The sequence below is a fragment of the Oreochromis niloticus genome, linkage group LG9 (genome assembly GCF_001858045.2).
Source record: "Oreochromis niloticus isolate F11D_XX linkage group LG9, O_niloticus_UMD_NMBU, whole genome shotgun sequence".
NCBI classification, from domain to species: Eukaryota; Metazoa; Chordata; class Actinopteri; order Cichliformes; family Cichlidae; genus Oreochromis; species Oreochromis niloticus.
The window spans coordinates 3,854,986-3,881,062 of record NC_031974.2 but is presented as its reverse complement, the minus strand read 5'-3'; the positions used below and the strand labels follow the sequence as shown (position 1 = coordinate 3,881,062).

Here is a 26,077-nt window from a genome sequence, read left to right as displayed (position 1 = left end):
AGACATTTAGAACAATAAACTATGTATAGCAATGTAAATGTGGGAGGGGGGCACTGAAGGTGCTGATTGTCAGCTTTCAATATCCAGAGTACTGCTGCAGCTTCATTAGCCTCTGCTAACACAACATACCTCGGCCTGCCACCCAACTGTGGCAATGCAAATTACAGGAAACAGGAATAAATGCCGGACACAAGAGACCAGGATAACATTCAGAGGGTTTATGTAAGGCTGCCAGTGCAGACTTTGACAGACCGTCTGTGTGGCAAACAACCCTGGTGAGGAAAAGCCCCAGAAATCAGCCTAAACATCTATCCAGGTGCACACCAGGGGCGCTTCTAGGATCAGAGCTTTGGGGGTGCTGAGCACCCAGAGAGCTGCCCAGCCAGGCCAGATAAACTTTACTCATCACGATGAGACTTCTTCCCCGTCTCTGTCGGTCCCTGCATCCTTAAATGTCTCCAGTTGTCCCGAGTTCCCTCTGACTGTCTCCTTGGTGCATTTAAACCCCTGTTCCTCCCTGTCCTCATCCTCTGTTGTCTTCATCTCCGCTATCAGTCATCATAATTTTACCATCTCTGTGCAAATCTGCAAATTTCTTTATTAAATCATAAGATTCTTAAATTCATCAAGTCTCTCTGTGCCTGGGTCCTCGTCACAAAACATGACATCACCGTTTTGTACATTTTAACACAATTTAATCCCCACATTTGTGAAAGAAAAGCAAAACACTTTTTTGAAAAGTTTGTAACAAAACCATCAAATCTGATAAAGTTTATTTAAAAGCTGCCAAAGAAGAATGGATTGGAATTAAAAAAATACATATCCTAACCTTAATTACTGGGGGAGAATAATGAATGATGCTCATAGTGAGTAAGAAGTAAACTGAGAGCATTATTTGGACAGAGATTCACTTTTAATGTGTGTGTATAATATAATACAGATACATAAAAATACTCCCAAAAACAAGAATCCTTAAAATGTACAAATGTTCAAGATATTAATAAAAAAAATAATAAAAATGGAGGCAACTTGGCCTGTGGTACAATGTATACAATGTATGAAAAGATCTTTACTGCAGATACTACGGCTCTGCAGATTTTTTATTTTACTTTAACCTATGTGGCCTCACCTTGAGGTTGGCAAATCTGTCTATCACATTTGGTGGTCAAGTCTCTCAGTTTAACAGTTTCTGTTGTGCCTGTCACTGTTCCCTGTGTAAGAAATCTTTGGGTGTGCTTAAAATGGGCTAAAATCGCCCCTGGCGCACACTACAGCTCATGCTGTGTGTGCTGTGGGTGAAGTGACAGAGTATGAAGCTGACCTGTTTCTGTGGGTCAGGTCACTCAGGAAGTGAAGAGGACTATATACTAAGAAAGGTTCGACTGTAATAAAAGCTCTCTCACATTTTAAACATATTTACCTTCACAGATGATCTGACCACTGCCAAGAGATTAAAAGCGAGACACGACACGCGAGAACGACATGACGGTGATGAAAATGCGACAAAGTTACAGATGAGGGAAACCAATAGTAAGAGGAAGTGAAAATGTGGAAAGTACAGAGGATTACAAAATAAGACAGGACATGACTTGAAATAGAAACTTAAAGTAAAGATGGGGAAATGTACCTGTCAGGTTTGGACACAAAGGATGGGTGAGATAAAACACTGTGTGGATCCTTTCCACGCATTTAATAATAATACACACCTTTAAAGTAACTCTTTAAACATACAGCCTGCTGAAGTTCGTCTGTACTATCATTATCATCATGACTGTGTTTGTGATGCTGGTTAACCACTGATGCTTTAGGTTGAAGTAAAACCAGGAAAAACCTGCGTGACAGGAGCTTTGAATCCCGTGTTGAAGTTTGTTTGCAGGATTTAAATTTCTTTAAAAAATATCTTCAGTCTTGGGAGGGAAAGGTTTCTTGTGCACAAGTATTCAAAGTTAAAGCCACTTTTCTCCACCTAGTCCCGTATCTCTCTGTCTCTCACACGCCTGCCGAAATTCAGCTGATTTCCTGTAAAGGGAGGGGGGAGGAGAAAGCAGCAGCTGATGGGGCGGTGTGAGGGTGCAGGAAGCAGCGCAGAAACGTCGAGCCTGGAGCAGGGTGAGTGTTACTTCAGCTTTCTCCTGCGCTTCTTATCAGTGTTGTTTTATTCCGTCTGTAATAACCTGCGTGACTCAGTGAAGGGTGGGTGAAACAGATCAGAGTGAGCCTGAAACTGTGTTTGACTTGTTGAAAAGTTTCTGTTTTTTAAACACTGCGTGTTTTAATCACTTCCTGGGGGGGAGGGGGGGAGGGGGTTATGAGCGGGATTTGTGGGACAGACAGCTCCTGTATGACGAGCTCCAGTATCGATATATAAACTGGTCGGTGACACTGGTTTACAGCTGGAGTCTGTTTATCTGACTCCATCACCATAGCAACCACCCAGCAGGCTCGCCTCTCAGGTGTAAACTGGTCGCGCTACACGCAGACAGAAGGATGTTCACCTTATTTCCACGTAAGGACCGCTTAGCCCGCGGCCGTGTCTTCTCCACGTACACGGACTCTTATTAAAAGCATAAACCATAAACACGCCAGCTATTTCCGGTTTGATAATCTGACCTGTTTCGTTTGTGGCATGGTGAAAGCGCCTCCGGTTAGCCCCAGTTACCGCTTTCGAATCACCAAGGTCACGCCGGTTACCCTGGAAATATTTTTGCGCACCTATATGGTTATTTACGGTTCAAGGTGTGTCGCGATTCACGGTGCTTTTAGGTGCACCTCGTGATTTCAGCAAACTCCAAAAACACAGGGTTGTTTAAAAGGCCTTTAGGGGTCATTTTCCATGGTGGGATAAACTGATGTAGGTTTAAACAGGCTTCACAAACAGCAGATCCTGTCATTGCTTCTGCTCCTCTTTGGATGTTGGTGCCTTTTGTTCCATTCTCTGTGAGCGCTCCACATCACGTGAAAACGATCACAGATGTAGTTGAGGTCATTTAATAAGAGTGTGGCGGTGCTTGTAGAAAACAAGCCTTTTTAACAGCCACACAGGCGCACAAATTACTTTCGACTGTAGCTGGAGATGGAAGGAAAAGAGGTCTTTGGTTCGAGGCACTTTTGACATCTCTAACCAAGTCATTTTCTTATTGTTGGACAGTTACAAACATGAATTTGGACTCAACACAGAAAGCATGTGACGCACACTTCTTTGAACTTTAATATAACACAGCGATAAAAACTATGTTACTGGATCTCTAATGCAACACTACAACAAGATGAGGTGCAAATTACTAAAATGCTCCATAGCAAAGTATTAAAATGGGACTCGGCCGAGGAAAAATCTGCCTTCTGGCTCCATCACCACCTCCATCACCAGCTCCATCACCAGCTACAGTCCCTCAAAGCACCCTTCAGCCCAGGGGAGTATCCAGAAGTCTGTGTCTTTGACGGATGTCCTCCAGGATCAGTCTGCAGACATCAGCGTGTGTCTCGATCTGTTCGAAACATTGAAAAACATTTGCCATAAAAAGAATTTTGCATATACTTTATATCATTTTAGGAAAACTGTTGTGTATTTTTTTTATCTATTTTAATCCACATGATAAGGGGAAGAAAAAATAAATACATTTGCCACATCATCATCATACAGAAAGAAACCAAAGACTGTGATTTCAAACAGCTAAAGTGATCCTCACCCACACTGCAGTCAAGACCAATAACTGCATTTTACAGACATGTAAACTATTCAAATTAGTCTTAAAGCCTTTCCATAATCCCGACAGAGAGGAACAAGACGCACATTTCTTTATTAACTCTGAAAATAAACAGACATTCACCTGTTAGTGAAGCATGACAGGAATAAGGTGATTCTCTACATGTCTGTGTGAGGCAGCTAATATGTGTCCGAGCAAACCGGTCAAACCCGACTTTAAATAGAGAAACGTGCACAGACATGCAGTGTGTTTATTATGGATGACTGACACATGAATTCAGGGATTAATAAGGTATTCTGATTCTGATGTCATGCATTAGAAGATGATTTAGTGAGTGAAAGATGTAAGTGAATGCAGCTAAAAAGATCTGAATAATGCTCGGGACAGTACGGCACCTGAAGCAAAGTAGAAGCAGGGGCGGATCTAGAAGGGTGGCATGGGGTGGCAACTGCCACCCTAAAATGATCCCTTGCCACCCCAAGTGCCACCCCAGTTTTGCATATGACAGTGTTGTTTATTAAAATAAGATAGCATTAACAGTTTGAGCGTAGTTACAGTCAACAGTGAATATAAATGCTCAAACTGAATATATTGCATAGTGTCCCCCCCTCCACCATTAACAAATGGTTCAGCCCATAGCAGGACCGGCTTTTTTCTTGTTTTCAGTAGCAAGCGATGCTTATGATTGTGCCAGAGCACATTTTGAACAACGCCATGGGAATTTCGGATTTTACACAGGTGGGTGGATGTTACACTCTGGAAATGGAAGGAAGGTGAGTGTTATTAACCCTCTGTGGTCCACAGACACGCTGCACCTCCAAATCACATGACTGGTTTAAGCTGACATAGCAACAAGCTGCAGCCACGCTGAGTCTCTATTTCAGCCATTATTGAAAGTTCGGACTTCAAAGTTTTTAAATTTTAATTACAGGCCAGTAAATCCAGAGTTATGATAATATATATAAGCCACGCTTTTTTCTAAATACTGTCGTCACGTTTTTGTTTTTTGTTTTGTGTGTGTGTTTTAAGCGTTTTCTAAGGACAGCGTGAAAACAGTAAAGAAAGAAAAAGCCACCTCTTTCCTATTGGTGAAAAAATGTAGCATGTCGACCACTTAAAAAAAAAAGTTGACACGTGGGATTTGGTTGTTTAGGAAAAGTTTTGGGAGTGACGGCAGCGAGACAGAGCGAGTGAGAGAGAGAGAGAGAGAGCACGAGTTTTTAGATGTGGGAGATTTGTGACGTTTAGTGTGGAGTTTATACTTAGTGTGTTGTGTTGTCTTGTGTAGTTGTTCTGTTGTGTAGTCGTTTTGTTTTGTGTGTCAGTGAGGGCACTAATGAATGTCACTAAGGCACATTTGTAAACACTGTCACGAAGTAGAAAACCAGCGGAGTGATACACCTGCTGTTGTCAGGCCTGCAGGTTTGTCCCTGTGCTGTTCTCCTCTGTGTTTTGGTGGACCAACAATGTTTTTACTGGCACACCTAATTTTTTTTACAGTAAAAAAAAAAAACTACTAGGATTTTAAGTTCTTTGTGTGATTTCAGATCAGTAATACTAATGCTGTATGTCAGTAAAAAACAACTACATTCAGTTGAGCTGAAAAGAATGAAACCAAACAAGGCAAGGAGGAAAAAATAAAATGAAACAATTTGAGGGTGAAATACAAACATAAACTCAAAAGGAGTCAAAAATGGCTGGTTGTATTTCAGACCTCAGTGGGTTAATTCAACAAATCATAAAATATTAGGTTTAAATTTTTGTTCATGACAGCGCAGGTTTCTGACGTTTTCTGTAATTTAAGCTGTAACTATGTGATTGCTTTCTAAGAAAAAACAGTGAAACTTAAGTTAGACTTGTGTTTATAAATGAACTGCTCCATGTTGTGTAGCTTTCTGGATTTTATATTTATTTGGCTACATATTTATTTATCATACAGGCTATACAGTACATAACATCAAAACTCACATGTTTTATGTAACTAAAGTGTGTAATTATGTGGGCTACAGACAATAATTAAGTTATAGACTATAACGCGTATACTTACTGCATTTGAATTATTTTAACCATATGTAACCACCTGCATATGTGTTTGAAAAAAAAAAGGCTTTGATTTTGCCACCCCATTTGATTTCTTTGCCACCCTCATGCTACCCTAAGAAAATTTCTCTAGATCTGCCCCTGAGTAGAAGTCACCCTGCATGAACGTGGCATGGTGACAGCTCCAGGTATCTAAACTTGGCACAGAAAAGTAAGGAAATTTATATTTGGTTGATCTGTTTTTCTTTGTTGTTGTCTGTTACCTTTTTCTGCCACTGACGTGCTGGATGTTACACACCAACATGTGTTTCAAGTTTCACTTATTTGTAATGTTCAGCTGTTAGTTTAACAGCAGCACAAGCAGTACAGTATAGTGGGAGAAATAATTATTAGAGCTCCAGCTGATTTTGTACTTACAAAGAAATGAACAGTTTCTAATTTGTGTGGAAGTTTCATTTCAATGGAGAGAGACAGGAAATGGACCAAAATCCAGAAAAACTCCCTCCCATCTGTTCCAACGTAGTGTGGTTCCTCCACGACACAATGACTTGCATGGAGCTCCAGATCGAGGTCCATTGATGGTCACTATATTTTTTCCATTTCAGAATAATGGCACCAACAGTTGTCACCTTCTCACTGAGTGTCTTACTGATGGTTTTGTAGCCCAGCCTCGTGCAGGTCTACAGTCTTGTCCCTGACCTCCTTTGATGGCTCTTTGGTCGTGTCCTTGGTGGTGGAGAGGGTGGAATGGAAGAAACTGAATCTGTGGACAGGTGTGCTTTATGTACAGTGAGAGTGGAGGTCAGGAGTATCTGTAATTGATTGATTGGCCAATTGTAATCTGTCAATCTGCAGAAGCCAGAATTCTGGGAAGTAGTAGGTCATGTTTTGTTGGTGGACCAAATATTTATTTCAATCAGAGAAATGCAAATCAGTTTATATCTTTTGTGTATTTTTGTCTCTCGCCCATTAAAATAAAACTTCCATAAAACGTCTGACCTGTTCGTTTCTTAGTGAGCAAACGTACAAATTCAGCAGAGCATCAAATCATTTTTCCCCCACTGTGCAAAGTGTTTGTTTTACTGCTGTGATGATCGTGAATTCACAAGATTAATGATCTTTGACAGCATTACTTTTACTTCCTGTCTCGTTGCTCTCAGCTTATTTGCAGCACCGGTGTTATAGTTTTATATTGTAAATGCTCTTCATGACCTGTTCCTCAGACAATGTCTGTGGAGTAGTCGGAGCTCAGTTGATCCATTTTGTTTAGAAGAGTTTGCCATGGGCAGCACGGTGGTTAGCACTGTTGCCGCACAGCAAGAAGGTCCTGAGTTCAATTCCACCATCAGGCCGGGGTCTTTCTGTGTGGAGTTTGCATGTTCTCCCCGTGTTTGCGTGGGTTCCCTCCGGGTACTCCGGCTTCCTCCCACCGTCCAAAGACATGCAGCATGTGGGGATAGATTAATTGGATAATCCAAATTACCACTAGGTGTAAATGTGCGAGTGAATCTGAGTGTGAATGGTTGTCTGTCCCTGTGTGTTAGCCCTGCGACAGACTGGCGACCTGTCCAGGGTGTACCCCGCCTCTCGCCCTATGACAGCTGGGGATAGGCTCCAGCGCCCCCCGCGACCCTGAAAAGGATAAGCGGAAGTGAATGGATGGATGGATGGATGGAGTTTGCCATACGTTATTATAGAAATCACTGTTATTTGATAAATAAAAAATAATCAAACTAATCTTTATGAAGCTTTGAATTATTTGTCATTTTATGATTGGTCATAGATTGAAAGGGGGCGCTGCTCCAGCAGGTTGTCTGTGTCTGTCAGTTTTCAGGTTTTTAACTTTATTGTTTTTTTTTTAGTTGCATTGTTATCTTATTTTGAGCCTGAGGAAATCCTTAAGCATCGGCTTGTGTTCTGTGGAATTTTTTTTTTTTACCGAGGATGGGGTTTTTATTTCACATGGTTTTATTGGCAATCCTGACAGTTGTTTCAAGTCTTTGTCACTCACAAACAATTACATACTGACTGAAGTTTCTTCTGGATCTTCAGTGGAATTGCCCGTCTCTGGATTCTTTTCACCCTTCAGTGTTTTCCAGCCCTGGATTATCCAGTAATCACAGGAGCACTTTAGATTTTAATAAAGTCAAAATAAGGAAGTGGTGTAAGAAGGGAGGTCTACACAGCAACTGAGAAACCAAATACAATACAATCGTTTTCCTTTTGCCGTCACTAATCCCGGCTAATGTGCAGTCTCTGAGGAGTAAACTGGATGAACTGCATTTGAATGTCATGCATTTACGTGTCCACAGGGATACATATCTAATGGTATTCACAGAGACTTGGCTCAGGGATTCTGACCCTAATTCTCTGGAATTAAATGGATTCGGGTTTCCCATACGTTTGGATCGGGATCCCAGAGTTACCCAGAAATCTCATGGAGGAGTGTGTTTATATATTAATCAGAAATGGTGTGAAAAGAGATCTAACCCTAATAACAAACCATGGTCTTCGAGAGCTCTTATAAGGCTGATTCATGAAAGAAAACAAGCTTTTAGTAAAGCTTTGTCCTTTGATGAAAGAAGGGTGGAAAATCTTTTTGAAACAACTATGACTAATAAAAGTCCAGCACCTGATAATATGTAGCCAGGTGCTACAAAATGTGTGCTGAGCAATTATGCGGCATCTTTTCTTACATCTTTCTTTTATCACTTCAGCAACAGGAGGGTGCAGAGGTATGGGAAAACTCAATTATTTCTCCAGCTGCAAAAACACAAAACCTACATCATTAAATTATTTTAGGCCTGTCGCTTCAACATCTTTAGTGATGAAGTCCTTTGAAAGACTTATCAGGAAGAAGATTCTGCAGCAGGTAGAAAAGCTTATCAATCAACTACAATTTGCACACAGGCCTCGTAGAGGTGTTGGTGATGCAGTGACTACTTTATTAAATTTCTTATATCACCATCTGGATGGGGCCAAAGCTCATGCTCGGCTCTTATTTATTGATTGTTCTTCAGCCTTTAATACTATCCAGCCACATCTCTTAGCTGATAAACTTCTTAATCAATTTAAACTTGATTTTAATCGTGTTAGTTTGATTTTAGACTTTTTAACTGACAGATCTCAGATCTTTAAATTTCTCTACTGGTTCACCACAGGGTTGTTGTCTCCCTCTACTACTGGTATGGTAATTTGTCTTTGACCAATAAGACTAGACTTAGTAACCTGGGTAAAGTGGCTGTTCAGATTTCAGGGAGGTCTAAGGTCCAGCTTGTGGACTTTTATAACAGGCACGTGCTGTGGAAGACAACCTCTGTTGTATTATGTTCAGACTGTCCTCTGAGCATTACACGACTGCAAATCAATTTCCCACTGGGGACAATAAAGTTACCATTGACCATAGGTGTTCTTACGCTGGAGATGTCGTGAATATTTGAATGAAGATGAGTGCAATAGCTTTGAATGTAGAGTTTTTTTAATGACACTGTAAATAATGACACTGTGTTCTGTCATTATTTTTAATGAAATATGTTCACATATTGAAATATAGTCATTCAATTATTTGGAGCAACATTTTGAAATGTAGGACAAATGTCTCAGAATTTAGTGTTTGAATGTGTCTCGTGTTAAAAAAAAATCTGTCTCTGTAACATCTAAATGGTTCTTTTCTCTCTTCCTGTGATTTAAGAAAAACAACATGGCTCAACTCGGCATTCCTCCTGAGACCCCGCCCATTCATTTGTTTCATTTATGTAGTGGTCACACACACAAAAGTTAAAGTGACAGATGCTTTTTTTCATGGTATTGTAGCCCCATTGATCACTGCTTTTTTCATTATTTCAGGGTGACCACTGGACTGAACTACCTCTGATCAACTCGATGTTTCCCCTTAGCTCAGTGTTTGGGGTCAAACAAAGGCCCTGGGCTCACAGTCACTGTTTGTTGTTTACCTCTCATACTAAAGTGTAGAAGATGAATAATTGTGTGGAAAACGAGAAGGACGGCGCCGACTCTTCACAATGTAACTGTAACCAGTCCAAAGCAGATCCACTGGCCTTCAGTAATGAACCCAGAGCCTTGGACACAAAGTAAGAGAACTGCCACTGACTTATTTTTAATCTCTTTATCCCAGAGATGCCATATTATATATGCGACAGTGTAAATTAAGTAGATCCTATTTCTGCTTTAAACTGTAGTGTAACTTTCTTAAGGTGGATTCTGGAGAGAGTATGATAAGCTGGAAATATTGAGTGTATTTCTGTGTTTCAGATATTTGCTGCAAATGATTTCTAGTTGAGAGAGAGAAGAATTAACATGGGAGATTATCCTGCCTGATTCTTAATTTGTGGTTGTTTTTGAAAAAAAAAAAGAAAAGAAGAAAATTAATGTTATTATCATGAACATCATATTAAAGACCCACATGATCAATAGTGTGTCTCACTGTGAGACTGTGCCTCACCCTATCATGTTACTTACTTAGGTCACCTGATGAAAGATGTTAGAGCGACTCGAGGCGCCTGGGAAGGATCTCAGACTGTGTTTTTGGTGGCAGGCAGTTGGTGTCATAACCCCGCCCCCTGTTCAAAGATGGTCGTTCAAAGTGAACATAGATGGCTTCTTTCACCTTTCTTTCAAACCATCTTTCTCCGCTGTCGAAAATGTGAACAATGGTGTCCCTTAAAAGAGTGACCTTTGACCTTTAGGTGCAGATGTACAGCTGAGTCTTGTCCTGTCCTGCTCTTCTGCATTGTGCCATGCATTTATAAAGATCTAAGCATTCCTCGCTGCACTGGACAGCATATACTACATCCTTAAGTTTGTGTTTGGGAGTTTTGCCTTTGGGATGAACCAGGTTTTCTCTGAGGGAATGGCTGGGTCGGAAGTACACTGGGATCTAGTGCAATGTGTCAATCCCTGGCTACCAAAACTAGTGACTTGGGTCATGGAATGTCACCTCTCTGATGGGGAAGGAGCATGAGTTAGTGCATGAGGTTGAGATATATTGGCTAGATATAGTGGGGCTCACCTCAATGCATGGCTTGGGCTCTGGAGCCAAACTCCTGGTGAGGGGCTGGAGTCTGTCTCAGTCTGAAGTTGTGCCCTTGGTGAGAGGCAGCGGGCTGGGATGCGTGTCCTAGTATCCCCTTGGCTTGCTGCCTGCATGTTGCGGTTTCTCCCGGTGGACGAGAGGGTTTGTTCTCTGCAACTTTGGGTTAGGGAATGGGTGCTGACTGTTACCTGTGCTTATGCGCTAAATGACAGTTCAGAGTACCCAGCCTTCTTGGAGTACCTAGGCAGGGTGCTTGAGGGTGCTCAATCTGGGGACTCATACGGGGAGACTTCAACGCTCATCTGGGCAATGATAGTGAGGCCTGGAGGGGCGTGATTAGGAGGAATGGCCTGCCAGATCTGAACCTGAGCAGAGTTTTGTTATTGGACTTCGGTGCAAACCACAGTTTGTCCATAATAGACACCATGTTCGAACATAAGGATGTCCATAAGTGCACATGGCACCAGGGTGGTTGGTACCTGTCATGGTAGAAACCCCCGAACCAAATGGTGGACACCAGAGGTGAAGAGAGCCACCAGAAGGAGTCCTATCGGGCTTGGTTAGCCTATGGGATATCAGAAGCAGCTGAAAGGTACTGACAGGCCAAGCAGAATGCAGCTCGGGCAGTGGCTGAAGCAAAAAGTTGGGTGTAGGAGAAGTTTGAAGAGGTCATGGAAATAACCTTTGGACTGTCTCGAAGAGATTCTGACAAACTCTAGGGTGACTCAGGAGGGAAAAGCAGTGCTCTACTCGCACTGTGTATAGTGCGGGTGGAGAACTGCTAGTTTCGACTGAGAAAATTGTCGGGCAGTAGAAGGAATATTTCAGTGGAGGAAGCAGGGTCTGGGGAAAAGAGGATTATGGATCAGATTTGATAGACTCATCTATCAAACCCACATAGCAGACAGGTCTGGCCCGGATCTGGTGTCAAGCCGGCACTGCTGGCTGACTTCTGGCATGATAAGTGGTATGTCATCCAGATATGGGCCAGGCCTGGCAAGATGGCACTGTTTATGTGATGGCATTCCACATCTGGCCCGATTGCGGTTTGGGTTATGTGGCCCAGGCTCATAGAAAACAGGTCTGGCCCCGATTCGTCATCAAGCTGGCACTTCTGACTGACTGATATCATGGTAGGGTGTATGTCTACCAGATGTGGGCCAGGTCTGACAATGATGGCACTATTTATGTTCCTATTCTCCTCTTTTAGCTAGAAGACCCAAATGCCATGTTGCAATACTATACTGCTATGGTAGCCAACGTTTCAAATGCAGCTTTGACAGGTTTGTGAGTGTACACTTTATCCTAAACCTAGTGAGGGTTTACTCATGTTTACCACTCAGTGGCTGTAGCTCAGGAGGTAGAGCAGGTCACCTACTGATCGGAAGGTTAGCGTTTCCATCCCTGGCTCCTCCAGTCTGCATGTCAAGAGTGTGAATGTGTATGAATGTAGTTAGAAAGCACTCAATTTAGAAAAAGTGTCTGATTGGGGCGTGTTGTATAGAGCACTTTGAGTAATCCAGGAGAGTACAGAAGCGCTATATAAGAATCAGTCCATTCACTGTCTGAACAGTGTTTCATCATGTTACTTTTGCACTATTATGTTCCGGCACATGTTGTTATTACATGGCTTGATTAAGGTACACATTAGGCTGACATCTGGGGCCAGAGCTGAAACTGTTCTGGGCCAGCACAGGGCCAGCAGTGTGTCTGCAACTGGCCTGTGGCTGCACACAACTTAGACATGGCCCACATACTGCAAAGAATGACGGCCCTTTGGTGGCCCAGATCAGGGCCACCAAAGGGCCGTCATTCTTACATATGTGGGCCATATGTAAGCACATTGTGTGAGCCAGATCTGGGCCATATCAATTTTGCTATGTGGGAAGGGGATGAGAGGCTTCTCGGCTTAGGCTGCTGCCCCTGCAACCCAGCCCAAGGTAAGTGGAAGAAGAAGAAACTGGATGGATGGATGGATGGATGGATGGATGGATGGATGGATGGATGGATGGGTTTCAAGGTGATTTAGTTTGTGAGGGAGAGATGTGTTTCGAGTCATATCGAAATGTTATGAATTCTGAACTAAATCTGTTGTTTTAATCCTTCATGTTAAAAAAAGAGACAAGGGGGATCATTAAAATATGAATTTGATACTTTTGGGTGCCAGTAGCTGAAAGTAGAGCATGTCTTTAAAAGGTCTAAAGGAAGCATAAATTTAATTCAAGTCTTGAGTTAAAACAGGAAAGTAGCTGCACACTAACCCTTCACAGTGACTATCCAGGATTTTACATGTTTTGTCAGATCTAGATCTTTTTCACTTACACCAAATGATGAAAACATTTGTTCACAGAGAGAGAAGTAATAGGAGTGGTGTTTGTGAGGAGGAGCAGCTGTCCTGCTGTGCTTTGTGTCAGGACATCCTGAAGGATCCAGTCTCTACCAGCTGTGGACACTGGTTCTGCAGACAGTGCATCTCCTCATACTGGGACCAGTCTGCTTCATCAGGAGACTCGTCCTGTCCCCAGTGTGGTAAAAGATCCAGAACCAAACTTGGACTGCAGGAGGTTTTAGATGAACATAAGATCAGTCTGAGGAGGAGATGTGAACGTGTGACTGAAGGAAGTGATGAAACAGGAAGTAGAACCCTCCTCAACAGGATCTACACTGAGCTCTACATCACAGAGGGACAGAGTGAAGAGGTTCATACCCAACATGAGGTGAGGCAGCTGGAGACAGCTTCCAAGATGGACGCCCTCCATGACGCTCCAATCAGGTGCCAGGACATCTTTAAAGCCTTACCTGACCAACAGAGACCCATCAGAGTGGTTCTGACCAACGGCGTGGCTGGTGTTGGAAAAACCTTCTCAGTGCAGAAGTTCACTCTGGACTGGGCAGAGGGCTTGGAGAACCAACATGTCAGTGTGGTGGTTCTGCTTTCATTCAGGGAGCTGAACCTGATCAGAGATGAGCAGTACAGTCTTCTGGAGCTGCTCCATGTTTTCCATCCAACATTACAGAAGGTCACAGCAGAGAAGCTGGCTGTCTCTCAGCTTTTGTTCATCTTTGACGGCCTGGATGAAAGCAGACTTTCATTGGATTTCACCAACAGGAAGCTGCTGTCTGATGTCACACAGAAGTCATCAGTCAGCCAGCTGCTGACAAACCTCATCCAGGGGAATCTGCTTCCCTCGGCTCTCGTCTGGATAACTTCCCGACCTGCAGCAGCCAATCAGATCCCTCCTACATGTGTCGACAGGCTAACAGAAGTACGAGGCTTCACTGACGCCCAGAAGGAGGAGTACTTCAGGAGGAGATTCAGTGATGAAGAGCTGTCCAGCAGAATCATCTCCCACATGAAGACATCCAGGAGCCTCCACATCATGTGTAGAATCCCAGTCTTCTGCTGGATCACTGCTACAGTTCTGGAGCACATGTTGACTGCAGAGCAGAGAGGAGAGCTGCCCAAGACCCTGACTGACATGTACTCACACTTCCTGCTGGTTCAGACAAAGAGGAAGAAGAACAAGTACCACGAGGGACATGAGACGAGTCCACAGGAGCTGACGGAGGCTGACAGGGAAGTTCTTCTGAAGCTGGGGAGGCTGGCGTTTGAACATCTGGAGAAAGGAAACATCATGTTCTACCAAGAAGACCTGGAGCAGTGTGGTCTGGATATCACAGAGGCCTTGGTGTACTCAGGAGTTTGTACAGAGATCTTCAAAAGAGAGTTTGTGATCTTCCAGAAACCAGTCTACTGCTTTGTTCATCTGAGCATTCAGGAGTTTCTGGCTGCAGTCTACATGTTCCACTGTTTCACCAACAGGAAGACAGAGGTGTTGGAGGACTTCCTTGGACAAAAGTACAGTGGGTCATCTCTGTATGATTTCCTTAAACAAGCCATGGAAAAGTCCCTCCAGAGTAAAAATGGCCACCTGGACCTGTTTGTCCGCTTCCTTCATGGCCTCTGTCTGGAGTCCAACCAGAGACTCTTAGGAGGTCTGCTGGGTCAGACAGAGAACAGTCCAGGAACCATCCAGAGAGTCATCAACAACCTGAAGAAGATAAACAGTGATAAAATCTCTCCTGACAGAAGCATCAACATCTTCCACTGTCTGATGGAGATGAACGACCTCTCAGTACATCAGGAGATCCAAAAGTTCCTAAAGTCAGAGAACAGATCAGAGAGACTCTCTGAGATCCACTGCTCAGCTCTGGCCCACATATTGCAGATGTCAGAGGAGGTTCTGGATGAGTTGGACCTAAAGAAATACAACACATCATTGGAGGGACGATGCAGACTTATTCCAGTTGTGAGGAACTGCAGAAAAGCTCGGTGAGTCCAGATCTGATCATTAGCATTATTGATCAGTGCTAATTAGTAGTTTAGTTAGTCTCAGGTTTCATGTTTCACCTCTCAGAGGGGAAGTCCAGATGCTTTTCTATCCAAGCTCCTTAGACAACTACAGATGAACTATGAAGTGAGCATTGAAAACTGCATTTCTCCATTAATTTTCTGCAAAGTCAAAACTTATTGATACTTTAGTCTTTAATAATTTAATTTCAGGGCCTCTTTAGTACCAGGTTTTAGTACTCAATTCTACTCAGAAAAATAATTAGAAGTTTGCATCTCCAGCCTCTACCAAACCAAAAAAATTATAATAATAATTGCTGCTAGAGTTGCAGTGCTGAAAACAAACATATTCCAAGCCCGAGATGTGGATCTTTTACACGCCCTCTCCTTTAGAATCTTTGATCATCATCCACAAAGAGAACAATTGAGGGCCATAATGATCCATAGGCTAAAAGTTGATTTAAAAAAAGTTAGAACAATAACACCTGTCCATTGTTGGCCTGTAGCCCATGGCCAGGTCTGACTGGATTCAGTCTTGATCTTCCAGCAGCTACAGGTCCCAGTAAATTCCCTCAGTACTCTATTTGTAGGCTGATCAGCTCCAAGTCCACAAAATTTCACCAGTGCCAGGTTATGACTGTTATCATTGGCAGGCCAATCATTTGAAATAGTAAATCAGCTATAACCCATTGTTTCCAGGTGGCTCATTTTTGAGGCATAGATGATAAAGCTAAATTTAAAAGGTATAAATCTCCTGATCCATCCACCTGTTCCAATTATGCACTCACTACTCGTTTCCATTAAATGAACACTTTTGGTGTCGCAGCAGCACAGCTGACTATGTGGTTTGCATCCATGAAACACTTGTTAGATTTTCTCTGCCAATGCCAAACAGCTTACTGTGGTATTTACTTTTTCCACTGTCATTTCCTGGATTGAATGATTGAAGAAACAAATGGCCCATTTCTGGGAAATTTAAAGCTCATTAGCATGCAGAAGAACCAAACACAGCCACAACAGCCTGGCACCACTTTATCCTGGTCACCAACTTGGTCACACACTACTGTGGTATAGCATTTGTTACAAGTCAGCCATGTGTTCAGTGAGGTTAAGGTTAGGACTGTGGACAGGTCTTCCTCTCCACTCCCAAACGTAGTCGCTGATAAACCCCACTCTGTGCGTGCAAGTGTTGTCATCTGGAGGATAGAGTCCAGCCCAGACTGTGGAGATATGGGATTGCCACTGGTTACAGTATCTCAGTATCTCTCTGCATTGAGATTTCCTCCAATAATGCAAAGCCTTATTTTTCCAGTGAGTAAGATTCTGCCCCACACCATCACACTGCTTCCACCGAAAGCTGTTACCCGATTGGTGCAGCAGGCAGCATAGTTTCTCCTTAACCAAATCATTTAAATATGGTATACTTGGAGCAGACATCAACTGACCACCGTAGCAGGGTTCATGCTCACAGGCACCAATCAAGCACCTGATTAGCAGCATCTGGGGTAGTAGAAGCTCAAAAGAAGAGTCAATAACAGAATAAGCTGTTTGGCACTGGCATAGAAGATTTGGCAAGATTTTTTCATGGTTGCAACTGACATACTCAAATCTGCTGCTCAACCCACAAATGGATTTTCCTTCATTTCCTTAGAAATGGGCCACATTTAGGGGAAGATAATCAGGATTTTCATGGTATAAGATCTATTGCCAAGAAGCATTGTTATAGCAATGGAATATTCTACCAACCCAAATTTTCTTACTTTTGTGCTAAGTTTATATCCAATATGTTACTTTTTCTTTAGTCCGACGTTTGTAATAAAGTGCTATTTTGTATTTTATCAGAATTTTAGAGCTCAGTTGTCAAACTGTTCACACACAATCACAGGTGAGATGTTTGCATATTATGATGTTAAGATGGCGCCGCCATTGCGTGCAATAGGTCGGCGGCCTTATGAAATTTCCCCTTGTGGGACTAATAAAGGTATATCAAATCAAATTTTTACCTTCATATACATTCAGTCTGTGTTTATAATGGAGAGTTTCTGCTTTTATACTAACACATTTTATATTTTCTCTAATTGAGACTGAATTCTTGTGGTCTCTCAGAGACTCACTGTGAAGTTGTGGCCTCAGCTCTCAAGTCAAACCCCTTCCATCTGATAGAGCTTGACATGAGTTACAATGACCTGCCGTGTCCAGGAGTGAAGCTTCTGTGTGCTGGTCTGGAGAGTCCAAACTGTCGACTGGAGACTCTGAGGTGAGTTCACTGACTGCAGCTGTTGTTATTTTTCTATAGTTCAGATATTTGGTGGAAAGTTTGAAACTTATTTCTGTTCATATGTTCAGGATGTGTCTGCTTTGGAAATTTTTCCTTACCAAAAGTAACTATGACCTGAAGAATCCAAAAGACCAAACAACTGTTTTTTTCTTTTGGCTCATTGTCAGACTGTAGCAGGATTCATTTAATTACTGAGAGTCTTTAAAATCAGGTTTCTAAATCATCCTCACACACAGTTTGAACCTCAGACTAAGGTACGGATTAGGATTAAGCCTGTAGTATAGATAGCTTTAGTAAATGCTATTGTGTGGAAAAATATGTGATGATAATGTTACAGATACTTGAAAGAATAGCATCGATTTTAATTTACATGATTTATTCTTTCAAATTTACTCAAACTGCTTTGGTTGTTACATTTGAGACAAAGTGAAACACATGCAGATAACTGTAATATTTATGATTTTAGTGCTCTGCACTGACAAAGATGAAGTCATATATTGCAGTTGCTTGAGGTGTGGTTAGTGTCTGACCTGCATGGTGTTTGAGAAAATCACATTGATGAGAACATATGTTAATAGCTAATCAATGATTTACTAGTGTGTGTGTGTGTGTGTGTGTGTGTTTTCTCTTCACTCAGACTGAAGGACTGCTGGTTGTCAGAGATCAGCTGTGCTTCTCTGCTGTCAGCTCTGATGTCCAACCCCTCCCATCTGAAGCATCTGGACCTGAGTGACAATATCAGCCTGCAGGATTCAGGAGTGAAGCTGCTTTGTGGTTTTCTGGAGAGTCCACACTGTCGACTGGAAACTCTGAGGTCAGACACCAAATTTTAGTTGGGTGCTAAGAGGCATATGATTTGGAAGTTGTAGTGACACTAAACTGCAGGTATAAAACAATGATCGGTATACAATGAAAGTATGTCTCATGCGTGTTTTCAAAAAGACAAGCATCATTGTCAATTCAGTTCTGGATTTAACAGAGAGCCAATGAAGGGAAGCCAAAACAGGAGAAATCTGCTCTCTCTTTCTAGTCCCTGTCAGGACTCTTGCTGCAGCATTTTGGATCAGCTGAAGGCTTTTCAGGGAGTTTTTAGGACATCCTGATAATAAAGAATTACAGTAGTCCAGCCTGGAAGTAATAAATGCATGAACTAGTTTTTCAGCGTCACTCTGAGACAGGATATTTCTAATTTTAGAGATGTTGCGCAAATGGAAGAAAGCAGTCTTACATATTTGTTTAATATGTGCGTTGAAGGACATGTCCTGGTCAAAATGACTCCAAGGTTCCTCACAGTGTTACTGGAGGCCAAGGTAATGCCATCCAGAGTAAGAATCTGCTTAGATACCATATTTCTAAGATTTTCAGGGCCGAGTACAATAACCTCAGTTTGATCTGAATTAAGAAGCAGAAAGTTAGCGGCCATCCAGGTCTTTATGTCTTTAAGACATTCTTGCAGTTTAACTAATTGGTGTGTGTTACCTGGCTTCATGGATAGATAGAGCTGCGTGTCATCTGCATAGCAGTGAAAATTTATGCTATGTACAGTACCTGGTACAAGTGATGGCTTCCAAAAACTTCCAAAAACTCTGTACTGTTTTGATTACTGGTTGAACCTCTATCTGTTTAACCTTTCATTAATACTGATTCAGGTTAAACTTTATTAATTTATTAATCCCAAACTGTCAAAAATCCTGTGTTCCTTAAATTTAAGATAAAAACGAACTCATTCGAATACCTCTGTAAAGTTTATACTCCAATTATTGGTCACCTCAGAGAGATGAGGTCATGTGGTCAGGTTTGTTTGGAGTCTGACCTTCTTCCTGTTTGTGTCTAAAGTTTGATTCAATCTTAATGTTAACAGAAGGCATGATGATGATTCATGATAATAAGTCTGTTGATTTAAAAAAATAACCTCACTGATGAGGACATCAAAAAGTGAAACTTAAATATCTACATCTTTTTTTCTTTATTCAGAATGACAAATTGCAGATTGTCAGAGGTCAGCTGTGATTACCTGAACTCAGCTCTGAAGTCCAACCCCTCCCATCTGAGAGAACTGGACCTGAGCAGCAACTACGACCTGCAGGATTCAGGACTGAAGCAGTTGTGTGTGTTTTTGGAGAGTCCACACTGTATACTGGAGACTTTAAGGTCAGCACCATGTTTTAGTTGTGCTGAGATAAACATGAGAAGAAGAAGTCCAAATTAAGTTTGTTTCAAAGCTGAATATCTGAGCTTCAATGGGGTTTGAATTTCAGTGTGTGTTTATGGGTCTTCAAAATAATTTAATGGATTCTCATAAATTTAGTATTTGTAATTCAGATAATTCTTGCAAAGAATTACAGCAATCTAAGAATGGCCAGAAACTGCAGGTTTCTTTCTGCATCTTATTTCTAGCATTAATTCAAATCTTCATTATCTCACTTTCACCTGACACTATACACAGTACAGTTGTGCGTCATTTAGTTTAATACAGTGGTACTGTGTCATGTTTGACCGCCAATCAGAGCCAAGGATCAGACACTGACAGCCGTTGACAGGTTTAACAGGTTTCTTGAACAGGTAGACAGTCCTCTGCTTGTTCTCCATGCGCCAATTCTTATCTACCAATCTGAGAAACACAGCCTTTATCGATTTCCAGGCGCAATGCCAGTGTCGCAGATGGTGTTGCAGCAGATGGGACCACTTCACCATCTTGATTGAAAATTACAGTCAAGATGGTAATTTAAAGAAACTTCAAATGTAAAGAAACTGTTAGCAGGAGAGCTGAGGGTGTTGTGTGCATACTCAATCCAAGTTAGATGGGACTGAGTTTGAAGATACTTCACATCGTAAGACTGTTTCTACCTACTGGTTTGGCCAGGACTCACTCCAACAATTTATTTACCAGGATGCAAACCTGACGTTAAGCTCACCTTTGCCCCTAAAGCTTCACATGTCAAACACAGTAAGAGGAGCTGAAACACAGATGTGAAGAGCAGATGTTCATCAGATTATGATGTCACTCTGTTTTATCTTCATATACATTCAGTCTGTCTTTATAATGCAGATTTTCTGCTGTTATAAAAACACATTTTATATTTTCTCTAACCACAGACTGGCTGGTTGTGGACTCTCAGAAGCTCACTGTGACAATGTGGCCTCAGCTCTGAAGTCCAAATCCTCCCATCTAACAGAGCTGGACATGAGCTACAATAAGCTGCAGGATTCAGGAGTAAAGTGTTTGTCTGCTGGACTAGAGAGTCCAAACTGTCGACTGGAGACTCTGAGGTCAGTTCACTGACTGGTTTTCACTATCTTTCAAATCTTTATGTTTTAAACTTTTTTTTACATGTTTTATTCTTAAATTAGATTGGAGTACTGCTGGTTGTCAGAGGTCAGCTGTGCTTCTCTAGTCTCAGCCTTAAAGTCCAGCCTATCCCATCTGAAACATCTGGAGCTGAGTAACAACACTGATGTGCAGGATCCAGGAGTGAAGCATCTGTGTGGTTTCCTGGAGAGTCCAGGATGTAAACTTGAAACTCTGAGGTCAGTCACATGTTTTAGTTGTGCTGAGATGAATATGATGTAAAAGTTGTGCTGACACTAAACTGCAGACATCAGGCTGATATTATACTGATCCACACTGAGGATCTTCATGGTAAAGTCTGTTTTCTTCTTCTCTGGTTTAGTCCATTGACTGCAGCAGAACAATGTTCACATTTCAAACCTTCAAAGAAGAAGAAGAAAAATCATCCACTGCACAATTCACTCTGAAACGCTAAAATACTCCATTCTACCTTAAAATCTAGCTGACATTTAAATAAAAAGCTAAATCTTTTGTACAAAATCTGACTGAAACAAATAAAAGTTCAGTAGTTTGGCATCATGTGAAGATTATATAGTTCTAGATTTTTAACCTTCTTCAGCTTTCAACAGATGATGAAACACTGAATGACTTCAAGCTGAAACTTACTAATGAACTTTTTTTTTTTTCTTCTTCAGATTGGAAAACTGTGGTTTGTCAAAGATTGCCTGTGATTATCTGGTATCAGCTTTGAAGTCCTCCTATCTGAGACAGCTGGACATGAGAAGAAACAACCTGCAGGATTCAGATGTGAAGCAGCTGTCTGATCTGGTGGAGAGTCCACACTGTAGACTGGAGACTCTGAGGTAAATAAATTGCTGGAGTGAGTCCATGGTACTTTCAGCAGTACTATAATTAACACAGTGAAGAATTAAAGCAAAACTCCAGTGTTTCCTGTAAATTTACAGCTTTCTCAGTACCTCTTTTCTCAGTGAAGCCTATGAGACAGGAACACAAAGAGAACAATGACTGTTATTGTGTTCATGTCTACACGAAATACATTTGAAATCCAACTTACATTACAGATTTATAGAGACGTTGGCCCTCACTCATCAAACCGTGGGAGCATTAAATCTGATCTCACACTTTGTTTTCTCATTTCAAAACTAAACACCTGGTCAGTTTCATTTTTGTCACAGCCCTAAAATCAGAGAACTGTCATTAAATTTATTATCCATGTGATATTTACAGACCAGAAGCGCCGACATCCACGAATCACAGTTGTACATGTGTCTTTCTTTTAGTACATTCAGTCATGTTTAGTAGTCCAATGATATTTCAGAAACAGATGACCATCTTAAGTCTTTGTCTTTATCTGATGAGCATTAGTAAAAATCATAGTCTTATGTCCTATTACGTATCACAGAGGCTGCGACTGAAAACTGTGGTATTAATCTAATAGAATAACAATTACACTGCCATGACTTAATGATGAAGACATGATACTGAGTTAAATGTTTATTTACATAGTTAACATTTCAGCCACAATTTTTCCAGCTTCAAATAGGCTGGACTTGAATGATGAAGGCTGGAATCTGGGTAGATTTTTAAGCTAATACTCCAAAAGAAGTCAGGTTAAGTAAAGACAGATAATGGAAAAATATCCTGGGTATGTTGAACTTAATTCATAGTGCAAAGCTGAGCCACCTTGTTGACCTGAATGGGACTAAAGTCCCTGCTGCTCTTTGTACTGGATGTAACTCCCTCCAAGTAGAATAACAGACACAAGGTGTTCTTGATTCATACTGACATTTATTAGATGCCATGAGAACTGTACAAAACAACATAAAATAATCAATTTTCATATTAAGGCGTTGTCATAGCGAGTAAACATTACAGGGAGTGCAGAATTATTAGGCAAATGAGTATTTTGTCCACATCATCCTCTTCATGCATGTTGTCTTACTCCAAGCTGTATAGGCTCGAAAGCCCACTACCAATTAAGCATATTGGGTGATGTGCATCTCTGTAATGAGAAGGGGTGTGGTCTAATGACATCAACACCCTATATCAGGTGTGCATAATTATTAGGCAACTTCCTTTCCTTTGGCAAAATGGGTCAAAAGAAGGACTTGACAGGCTCAGAAAAGTCAAAAATAGTGAGATATCTTGCAGAGGGATGCAGCAGTCTTAAAATTGCAAAGCTTCTGAAGCGTGATCATCGAACAATCAAGCGTTTCATTCAAAATAGTCAACAGGGTCGCAAGAAGCGTGTGGAAAAACCAAGGCGCAAAATAACTGCCCATGAACTGAGAAAAGTCAAGCGTGCAGCTGCCAAGATGCCACTTGCCACCAGTTTGGCCATATTTCAGAGCTGCAACATCACTGGAGTGCCCAAAAGCACAAGGTGTGCAATACTCAGAGACATGGCCAAGGTAAGAAAGGCTGAAAGACGACCACCACTGAACAAGACACACAAGCTGAAACGTCAAGACTGGGCCAAGAAATATCTCAAGACTGATTTTTCTAAGGTTTTATGGACTGATGAAATGAGAGTGAGTCTTGATGGGCCAGATGGATGGGCCCGTGGCTGGATTGGTAAAGGGCAGAGAGCTCCAGTCCCACTCAGACGCCAGCAAGGTGGAGGTGGAGTACTGGTTTGGGCTGGTATCATCAAAGATGAGCTTGTGGGGCCTTTTCGGGTTGAGGATGGAGTCAAGCTCAACTCCCAGTCCTACTGCCAGTTTCTGGAAGACACCTTCTTCAAGCAGTGGTACAGGAAGAAGTCTGCATCCTTCAAGAAAAACATGATTTTCATGCAGGACAATGCTCCATCACACGCGTCCAAGTACTCCACAGCGTGGCTGGCAAGAAAGGGTATAAAAGAAGAAAAACTAATGACATGGCCTCCTTGTTCACCTGATCTGAACCCCATTGAGAACCTGTGGTCCATCATCAAATGTGAGATTTACAAGGAGGGAAAACAGTACACCTCTCTGAACAGTGTCTGGGAGGCTGTGGTTGCTGCTGCACGCAATGTTGATGGTGAACAGATCAAAACACTGACAGAAGTGCCTTGAAAAGCGCTATATAAATCCAATCCATTATTATTATTATTATTATTATTATTATTATTGTTATATATTTGTTTTTTGTTAAGTTGCCTAATAATTATGCACAGTAATAGTCACCTGCACACACAGATATCCCCCTAAAATAGCTAAAACTAAAAACAAACTAAAAACTACTTCCAAAAACATTCAGCTTTGATATTAATGAGTTTTTTGGGTTCATTGAGAACATGGTTGTTGTTCAATAATGAAATTATTCCTCAGAAATACAACTTGCCTAATAATTCTGCACTCCCTGTAAAGCATATTATTCACCAGCACAAAACATTCACAATCATTTCATTTGACAATGAAATTAATTTAAACTGCATAACTGCCACTTGTTATCTCCTCTGCTCTTTCTCTACGCTCTGCAGGTGGAAATGATAAATAAGGTGGTGCATGTGCAGAGTGAGGATGGGCAGTGTCCTGATGGTGCAGAGAGGCTGAATCAGCTGCAGCATGTGTGTAGAAACACTCTGGACTGGGCCAGGTGTCTAAGTCTGTATTTAATGACGCTAACAGAGATAAAGAGTCAGCTGTTAAATTCACAAACCCTCCAATCTCACTGTACTGTTGGGGGGAGGTGACTATTATTGCTGCACTTTCGTGGTCTCACTGAGGTCTTGGTTCATTTCTGTCTTACTGTTCTAGAGTTTTTCAGGTTTTGTTTGTGAACCTTTGGTTTCCTGTTATTATTTCTTGTATTATTTTCATATATTGTGAGAAGTAGTTAATGTGATTTGGGGTCTATAATAATGATAATGTGATAATTTTATTTTATGGGTATTCTAATGATTGTCCAGTTCTGTAATCTAGTGTTTTGATTCATGTGTTGTGTTTTATTATTACTCCCTCTCTGATGTTGCTGCTTGTATTCTGTGTAGTGTCCAAGCTGTTAGGTTGGATCTCCATTTAGCAGGTTTTTTGCTGTGCTTTTTAATCCCTATGAAACAAATGTGACTTTGAACAGAATATTTCATCAGTCATCATCATCACACTGTAATGATCATAGTTTGTATGTTCCCTCTCTTCCACAGACGAGTGGATCAAACTTTGCCTAGGGCTCCGTGCCTGCAAACATCTATATTTAGTATACAAACATTTTATACAAACGTGTGTGTGTATATGTGTGTATATGTGTGTATATGTGTGTGAGCACTGAACAAAGTCTAACACTTTATGTTCTTTTTACTTGAGTTTTGCTCTTTAAAGAAAAAAGACTGAACTTTGAGCAGGTTACAGTCTCTTTCTTTGACTCCCATCAAAAGTTCCTCGGAGGATATTAAAGCTGGACTTCAGTGAAGTTTAATGCGAGATGGAACGACTTCAGAGAGAACAGTGACCCCACACACTAATAACGGCACTTCAGATTCTTTGATGAATACGTATGACCGCACAGATCCAGTTTCACTCAAGTTTTTTTTTGCTCAAACATCTTTTATTGTAAATATCCATTGTTTTTACAGTTAGATTGTAGCAGTGTTGAATGGTAATATTTTAGTATTAGCTAATTTAATTATGCTGATCATTATCATGGGCCTACTTCAGTGTCTCATTATAGTACCATATCACCCATTAGAGCTCTTCTTTCTCACACTGCCAACTTACTTGTAGTTATTAGATGTTTTAGAGCTTTCAGACGCCGCTCATGTGGAACGAGCTGCCAGGATGGATTCAGGGGATGGTTATTGATTTGACTTTAAACTTTCTTTCAGGATGAGTGATAACAAAAAATAATTATTTTCCAAACACATGCAGTTACTGGGGTTAGGTTAACTGGTGGATCTTGCCCATAGCTGTGAATGGTTAGCCCTGCATCAGAGTGACGACCTGTCCAGGACGTACCCGCCTCTCACCCTGTGGAAGCTGGGATGTCTTCACTCAGGAAGCCATTGAAGTGGTGCGGGCCACTCAGGACAAGGCAAAATGACAGACTCAAAGGACACAGCGTTCACAGTCACAAGGCTTTTATTTCTCACAACAAAGCTACTCAAATAAGGTTTGATCATTGCAGGAGAGAATCCTTCTGCCACTGGTTTTTTTACTCGCAGGCAGAGGTTCCCTGAAGACCAGGATGCAAAGGAAGTGTGTGTTCCAGAAGGAAGAGGACCAGCTCTGAGGAAGCAGGTAAGCTGCAAAGGTGAGTAACTCCCACCTCAGGTAGGGGAGGTGATGCTGGGAACAGGGAGACAAAAGCATTAGCAGGAGCAGACTATCAGGTTTAGACTGGATGCTCGAGCTGGTCCTTAACT

General features: G+C 41.6%; 1 protein-coding gene across 2 annotated transcripts; it reads left to right on the top strand.

Moving 5' to 3' along the window:
- Positions 1-1,613: 1,613 nt before the first annotated feature.
- Positions 1,614-25,061, top strand: LOC100711341 (NACHT, LRR and PYD domains-containing protein 12). Of its 2 annotated transcripts, XM_019352779.2 has the most exons (10): positions 1,636-2,109; positions 9,591-9,835; positions 13,148-15,130; positions 17,232-17,405; positions 18,064-18,240; positions 19,401-19,577; positions 20,523-20,696; positions 20,778-20,954; positions 21,411-21,578; positions 24,200-25,061. In XM_019352779.2, exons 2-10 carry the CDS (start codon positions 9,720-9,722, stop codon positions 24,207-24,209), a joined length of 3,156 nt encoding a protein of 1,051 aa, XP_019208324.1. In that variant the 5' UTR covers positions 1,636-2,109; positions 9,591-9,719; the 3' UTR covers positions 24,210-25,061. The 2 variants fall into 2 exon arrangements, with proteins under 2 accessions (XP_019208325.1, XP_019208324.1); XM_019352780.2 differs by lacking the exons at positions 18,064-18,240; positions 19,401-19,577; positions 20,523-20,696 and having other exon boundaries at positions 1,614-2,109.
- The last annotated feature ends 1,016 nt before the right edge of the window (positions 25,062-26,077 follow it).

Bases quoted from the DNA above. Each gene is read 5' to 3' on its own strand.
- LOC100711341 (XM_019352779.2), top strand. From the start codon at position 9,720: ATGAATAATTGTGTGGAAAACGAGAAGGACGGCGCCGACTCTTCACAA. The intron at 17,406-18,063 runs GTGAGTTCACTG...CTCTTCACTCAG, and splicing joins TGTCGACTGGAGACTCTGAG to ACTGAAGGACTGCTGGTTGT. The intron at 19,578-20,522 runs GTCAGCACCATG...CTCTAACCACAG, and splicing joins TGTATACTGGAGACTTTAAG to ACTGGCTGGTTGTGGACTCT.